Source organism: Equus asinus, chromosome 1, assembly GCF_041296235.1.
Source record: "Equus asinus isolate D_3611 breed Donkey chromosome 1, EquAss-T2T_v2, whole genome shotgun sequence".
In the NCBI taxonomy this organism is placed as follows: Eukaryota; Metazoa; Chordata; class Mammalia; order Perissodactyla; family Equidae; genus Equus; species Equus asinus.
Genome location: NC_091790.1, coordinates 176,775,524 through 176,783,502, shown reverse-complemented (window position 1 = coordinate 176,783,502; position 7,979 = coordinate 176,775,524). Strand labels below are relative to the sequence as shown.

The window sequence follows — 7,979 nt, the reverse complement described above, 5'->3', positions numbered from 1 at the left end:
CTATTGAAGTCTCTGCCTAAATTGCCACGCTGGCAGAAAGCTGCTGCCTTCACTGAGTTAGACTAGATTTAAAGGTGACTCACAATCAATGGGTTCTTTGAGTTTGTGCATGTTACAGGATTCTCCCAAATGTGTATTATGAACGTGGCACATCCCAGATTTTGGAATGGAAGGAAGCCTAAGAAAAAAGGGCAACAGTCAGCCATGTCGTCCTGTTCAAGCATGCATGTGTTTTATTTAAGTATTCTCCAAAGGTCTATTTTTTTCCAGCATAATGCAGATATTATGCTATCCTTTGAAATAAGATATATGAATTTCAAACAAAATTGTCAAAAACAATGACCTTGGTTACTCCATATGGTACACAGAAATAATTACATTTCACTTACGATACGGATGCACTTAACACAGTCATCAATAGTCATTCACCACCAACACAGTATATTTTTAAATCACCTAAAACACCAAAAAGTTTTTTTTTTCTTTTCCAAAAGTCTAAAGAAATTAAGAGTTTTGGATAAATGATAAGTTGAAAAGGATGTGGAATTGTCAACCGAAATAATCTAACTGCGTTTTTTAAAATGTAATATTAAGAACATGAAAATAGAACTTCTTGTTGGGAATCAAAAGACCTAAGTATTCCTGATTGTGGTTTCCTTAGTCTACTTTATAAAAAGTTTTTCAACAAATGCCATCAAAGAAGTTTCACTATATATTTGCTCTAGAAGCGTAAAGTGACATGAGGCAGGTGTTAATATAATTAACATTCACGATCCAGGAAGATTAGTAGTTTGTTAAAAGATATACTAGGAATAAAGCCAGTTCTTCCCAAGAGATAGTAGTTTATCTTACTTTCACTCAGCAAATGTTTATTAAGATCTATACTGTGTGCACAGCATTGTTCCAGAAGCTATTCTAGAAATGGGAAGCAAGAATTTCTGGCTTTACTTGAAAATGGTTGGATTAATTTTTTTATGATAAATTATGATAAGTATTTTAAAATCTCTATAGTAGAGGGATAATTATTAACTCTTTCCATGTATGGAAGCTAAACTTTATTCCTTACAGTGGTGGTTTGGAATGAACAAAACTTTTCATTTGACATAAAACTTTTTTACACTGTCACGTGCAGACACGTCTGCTGATATATTTTAATGGTGAAAAGGTATCAAGACTTTTCACTTAAATGTACATAGAGATCAACTTTGCATCATCAAACTCCTGTCCTCCTGATATAGTGGAGAAAATTGCTCCTTGCTCTCTGAGATAAATTTGTGCTGCCTTCCTTGATGGCGTAGAAAGCGTGCTTTCATCAAATATTGCTACATAAAGCACTCCAGTTTATCTCTGCATTTCAATTCACATTAGTTATTCTCAAAATGTATTTGAGATCTAAAGCAAAATAAATAATACATCAAGTGAGATTCTGGGATCACTGATCCTGTGATATTAGTCCCAGCCAACTCTTTTCATGATGCATACAGTGATATATCCAGCATCTGGGCTTTTCCATAACAGCAAGCAGGTTAGAGATAATTCATAGATGTCAACTCCTTTTTCCTAACTTTTGACAAGGGGATTGATGATGATAATCTGTTTATAAGATAATTTTCTGGAGAATACAAAAGTAGGAAAGTCATTTGAACTACAAAATGTTAGTCCAGTTGATGACGATAAACCCAATAGAAAGGTGCTATAGAAGAAATACAGGAACAAAGAATGCAGTGTCACAGCAATACAGTGGACCAAAGAATATTACTGAAAAACATTTATGGCACAAGAGTTTTGGATTAAAAAGTTATCTAAAACCTGGCCACAGCAGAAGTTTTTCTACAGAGTGGCTCTTACTGTATCTATGAACATCTGGAAAGTACAACAACGAAAAATTCTGATCCCTGATACAACAGGTATACAATGAATTATTGCAGTTGTAACAGTATCTGGGTGCAAGGTAAAATGACAACTAATACTGAACTATCCGAACACTTTAGATTTACTAATGAGCATCCCCATGAGAAACACTGCAGTTCTAAAAGGAGTTTATTTGCACAGCCCACCATGGAACATGAACAATCAGCTTGTTGTAAGTGCACAGAAATTCTCCCTTTCTACAATTACAGTTTATCATGCCTATTCTGAAGACAACATAAGGAAACTGAGATCACTGCTCCAAAGAATTCTAGCATGCATTATGATGGTTTCCTTCAGTCAATACAAATGTGTTGTATGAGTTTTTTTTCAATATGTAATAATCTTCATCATAGCAATGTTCATGGTTTTAACAGGAAAAATTTTTATCAAAATGTTTTCCATTTTTTTTTTGTTTTGCATTCAACTGGAACACTGTGTTCAAAGATTTATTTTATTAAAAAAGAGTTCTGGTCATAAGAAGCATCAATAGGAGGCATTTCATTGTGCTCATTCACAAAGTCAAAGGGCCACAGACTATTCCTCTGTATAACAGGTCAAACTCTGTCTAGAAATGCCATTTGGTGGTTTTATTTCCATCCTCAAGTTTGGAAGCGTTGTTTTGTGTCACTACCAACCTTCTTGCTTTGCCATTTTCATCTGCAAAAGGTTTATTGTTTCTTCCTTCTTCCACATTGAGATTCTTTCCACATCCAGGGCTCAAATTCTCAGACCTGATTCCCATTGTCTTACAAAGCAGACACTCGGACAATATTTCCTCCTGAGTACTCAGGGGACTCTGGCCTGTCGTCTCCTTCGGGGGTGGTGACTGGTGGTGTTGGGATGCTTATTATTGCTGTAGTCACATAAGGTTGTTCACAGTTTAGTTTAACACACTCCTCCATTTTGGCATTTAAACTGGATCGGCTGATGAGGAAAAAATAGATTGAAGAAATTAAGTTATTTACTTAAAAATTTTTTTCCCTACAACTGAGGAATATGTTTTCATGTTTATAAGTAACAATTTAAATGTCTAAGAATGATCACCATGATTTAAAAAAAAAATGAAGCACCAAACCTTAATATATGTTAAAGCAGACGCTATTCAGGTCATTAACATTAAATAAATGTCTAAAAGTCAGTTTAATTTGGTCCGATCGTTTTTCTCAATGTGTTTTCTATAAAAATGCAAGGAAGGGGATCAGGCAAGTTTTGGAAAACCTGGGTTGAATAAAGTAAAATAGGTTTCTTTAAGGCAGGATCTCTGAGAGGTTTGTTACTGTTATAAAATGGATAGACCGTGTAGATATACCTCAGTTCTTTTGACCACAGAATCATTTTACTATCTTGTCCCCGGGATACACAATGCAATTAAAGCTCTCAACTTAGTGAAGGCCAAATGCTAAGAACCCAAAAAAGTTAGCGTTTACTAATACGTCAAGGTTTTCCCAAGTGGTATTCTTGCACGAGTTTTATTTTCTTTGTAGGGAGGGGGTAAAAGGGAAAAGGTCAAGGAGGGTATCAATAGGAGCTTAAAACTAATAACTAACTTTATTTTCATGAAAATCGTAATTAAAATGTTTATGTCCTAGGATTTTCTCTCTAAATACTTCTCCATTTTCTACTTCGGTTTGGAATGGATGTAAAACAACAAAGAGGTACAATATCTTAGAGACAGAAATCTTCCATTGCTCCAAAATTTAATATTCTGGTCCCAGAGATATCTGATTTATGTAAATCAACATAGCCTGCATTCAGAATTGCATCCAGGTTTTCCGCAAAGATTGATGAATATGAACAAAGAAGCAGCTCTGAATTAATGGATTGTTAATGTAAAAATATTTCTATTTAATTTGAGGAACAAAGCAAAATTATTTTGGCAGAAATAATCTTTTTAATGACTTGTATAGTTTAAAGTACTACTTTTTCTTACAAATATGTGTTTGTGGTCAAAACAAATAGCAAATAAAGGGAAGCAAAGGAAAAATATCAACAGAAGAATTTCACCGAAATTGTCCATAAACCAAGCAAAGGTGGATGATTTTAGCATTTCACTTATTTTTTTTGCACTGGATTGATTTTTGTGTTTGTTGTGGCCAAAATACCTTTACGATCAAAACTGTGCATTATTTCAAGAGATTTGAGTAGGCATAGTTTTATTTTTCACTGTTACACTGAATATGTTGATATATTTTTAGGTGCTGTTGAGTACTGTTCAATCATATCAATGTCAATCTAATTTGTCTCATTTAGTAGTGTTGACTATCATTTCAGGCTACTTGCATTTACATAAGGGGCACTTGAGTAGAGATGTGTCTGCTCAAATAAAAAAAGGTTGTGGTGTTGAAGAGAGAGAAATCTATTTGCGTGTGCCTGACCATCTTATCATCTTTCTACTCTTTTAATACTGATACAACTCCTGCTTTTGACTATTAATGAATGTGACAGTAGATCCATTTTCCTACTTGCCACAGATCAGTTTTGTCTCATTCTAAACCCTAGGAGCTAGGATTTACACACCACAGAGGTAGAGACATGAGTGCAGGTGGAGGTATGCTCTGGGAGCCAGCAGAGGCGTGCGCCCACACACAGATTAACCTCAGGTACCTGTTAGATAGTGGGGTTCTCTCCACACATCTGATCTGAATTGTACTGAGTTCTTGCACACTGCCGCGGTGGCTTCCTGATACGTTGGCATTTGGGATGCGGAAGGTTTTTTTGTGTCGTCGTGAACAGCAAGTGCTGGTGACTCCTTGTTGTGAAGAGAGAGAGGGGCTGTGACTTGAAGGACGATTAACAGTTGCAACTTCCATGCAGCTTTCTTCAAAGACTTGTTCATCCACAAACTCGTGATTCTGTTCCACAGTTGTAAGAAAATGTGAAGAAAGCACAGAAACACTTATTAACTTTTAAGAAGGAAATGAAAAGCTTTATTTTTAGAACTCAAATGTGCCCACACACATTTAGACTATCTAATGGGTAACTACTACCATTTTCATAGTGATTGGAATATCAAAGCCACCTCTTGTTGGCATCTCTGCGAAAATAAAATCTGTTTAGGTAGATCTCTACACTGATGTACACAGGCTGATTTAACATCCATTTATAGACTAACTTTATCTTGAAATATCATTTATTAATTTACACATAAAATCTAGGAGTTATATGCTAATGAAAAAAAAACCCCTTAAAAATGAATATAGATAATACCCACAGGGAATGTGTAAATCCACATTTGCTTTATTTTTTTAAACAGATTTAAGTTATAGAAAAGGGACTATTTTAATAGAATGCCTTAAGTTAGATTGTCTGTTATATATTAGCAAATATTTTCACATGGGATTGAAAACATTTTTTAATTAGAAAATGAGATATCTAAGACACTTCCCATTTCTTTAGGTGCTCCTATAAAATTCCCAGGAGATAAAAAAATATGGTGTATTTTAAATAAGCAAAATACATTTGTCTACAAAATGTATCTCCTTATGTTTGACCCAGAAGGGGTCAGCACTGAACTTCTGAGGTTTCCTTCCTCGTCTTTGTGATAGATCACGGACTGTACTCATGATCTCAGGCTGTATTCAGAGTTCTTTTAGCCCAGAAGCGAACAGTGATGGACATCATTTCACATACCACACCTTAGAGAAACAGAGTGTAAATTTTGCTTTTAATATAGTTAATAAAGAATTGCCTCCTAAAATGCCTATGCAAGACTTTTACCTCAGAAACATAAGGAAAAACATTTTTTATTTGAACAATTAGAGAATGACTTGAATTACGATTTGTGTGTGGGTGTCAGGGTGGGGGTGGCGATAGTCTTATAATGGAAGGCTTTGTACACGCCCAACTCCACTTAACCATGTCTCATCCTAAAATATTAGTAAAACAGTTGAAGCAATTCACTGGTTAATAGGAAATAGATTGTTTCAGCTATTCATTTTGTCATTTCTTTGCTGAGACAAGTGTTTTGAAATAAATGAAACTTAACATTCCACTGTTTAAAAGTCCAGAGAATAATATGATGAGATAAGACAGAATTTCATGTAAAATATTAAATTTTATAGAAAAAATATAGCTCACAAAGGATTCACAATCCGTTTTTTTCTTTTATAATGCACATTTCACATACATAATACAAGTTATAATGCATGAGATTCTAGTTTATCTCATCAGTGATTGGAAGTGAAGAAGTCGTTCTGTTGCTGGTTACCATATATTTTTGTAGGTAGCTCAATTTAAACTATATTAATCGGTGTTAAATAATTTTTGATTTAAAAAAAGGCCTAAATGGGAAACAGTAAAAAGGTGAAAAGGAAGGAGAAAGACAAGGATAAATGAATCCGAATATTAATGTTATCATTTAACTTTCTAAGAGTTATCCTAAGTTACGACTTTATCTTATGTTATAGATCTTTATTTAAAAATGCAAATATAATCACATAACTACCATGTTTAAATCCCCCAAATAATCTTCCATTTATTATAAGGTAGAGATCAAAATTTTTGACGTGTCTCCAAAACCTCGTATTATCTGGCCACTGCTTTCCTCTCCGCCTCCTCGTGTGCTATGCTACACTCTCTCATTCTGACCACCCTCAAATTCTTTCACTGCCTCTGAGGCCAACTTCCAGGCTTCCTCAGGTGCTTACATCACCTTTTAGTTCCTTCATTTCTTTGCCTACCTAGCTCCTGGTCATCCTGTGGGTCTCAGTTCAAGTTCCTCCAGGAAGCCTTGCCTGATCCTGTACCCTCCTGGCTCCACCATCCTTGCCCTGCTCCACTGTGGCCCCATTACTGTTTCTTCCTCTGCCCATTAACCTTCTCCAGTAACGTCCGTTTGTTTTGTCCCATATATGGAGGCTCCACTGGGGTAGAGGCCACACCTGATTTCATGGTGTATCTTTGGTTTGGCTCACTGTCTGGCACATAGTAGGCACGTAGTACATATTTGTTGAATGACTATACAGGTAAATGAATAAATAAGTGAGCAATATGTTGGAATTGAGAATACAAATATGCATCCCTGCTGAGTGAGTGAGCAGACTTGATTCAAATATGGTGAAAGGTTTGCTCTGCTCTGGGGTCACAGACTGTGATCCCTTTTGACAAGACAGCTAGGGAATGGGTGCCTTTGCTAAAGAGGCGGTCCAACTGAGAGCTTATAGGAGGAGAAACACAGACTCGATCCTCAGCCCCACAGGGCATGCCAGTGATTAAATGTGCCATTTTTCTTATGAGAACAGCTAGTTTTTATTATCTATCTCTTGTGATTCATGCCTGTGAATGAGAGAAATGCTTATATTCAGTTATTCTCTATTTTTTTGTTATTGCTATTGATAGTCCCTTTATCCAGACGTCAGGAACACTTGAACTTATTACTTTTTTCTGTTTAATCAGCATTTTAAGAATCATGGGGAAAATGCTATTTTATAGGACTTTCAGTCGGCTGTAACAAAACAACTTTCCATCTGCATTAAAATGATTTTTTAAAACAACCCATCAACTGGGAGAAAATATTTGCAAATCATATCCGATAAGGGGTTAATCTCCATAATAGATAAAGAATTCACACAAATGAACTACAAAAAACCAAACAACCCAATCAAAAAGTGGGCGGAAGATATGAACAGGCATTTTTCCAAAGAAGATATACAGAAGGCCAATGGGCACATGAAAAGATGCTCAACATCACTAATCAGGGAAATGCAAATCAAAACTACACTTAGATATCACCTTATGCCCCTTAGAATGACTGTAATCACCAAGACAAAGAACAACAAATGTTGGAGAGGTTGTGGAGAAAAGGGAACCCTCATCCACTGCTGGTGGGAATGCAAACTGGTGCAGCCACTCTGGAAAACAGTATGGAGATTTCTCAATAAATTAAAAATAGAAATACCATATGACCCAGCTATCTCACTACTGGGTATTTACCCAAAGAACTTGAAATCAACAATTCAAAGAGACGTATGCACCTCTATGTTCACTGCAGCGTTATTCACATTAGCCTAGACGTGGAAGCAACCCAAGTGCCCATCAACTGATGATTGGATAAAGAAGATGTGGTATGT

General features: G+C 35.7%; 1 protein-coding gene across 1 annotated transcript in view; it reads right to left on the bottom strand.

The window, feature by feature from the left end:
• Positions 1-210: 210 nt before the first annotated feature.
• The window catches only part of KCND2 (potassium voltage-gated channel subfamily D member 2), a 455,532-nt gene continuing 447,763 nt past the window's right edge, over positions 211-7,979 (bottom strand). Inside the window, exons 5-6 of the mRNA XM_014839178.3 lie at positions 4,516-4,763; positions 211-2,835 (exon numbers count right to left, since the gene is read on the bottom strand). Coding sequence (XP_014694664.1) covers positions 2,658-2,835; positions 4,516-4,763 — 426 coding nt within the window. The 3' untranslated portion in view covers positions 211-2,657. The remainder of the gene's footprint in view (positions 2,836-4,515; positions 4,764-7,979) is intronic.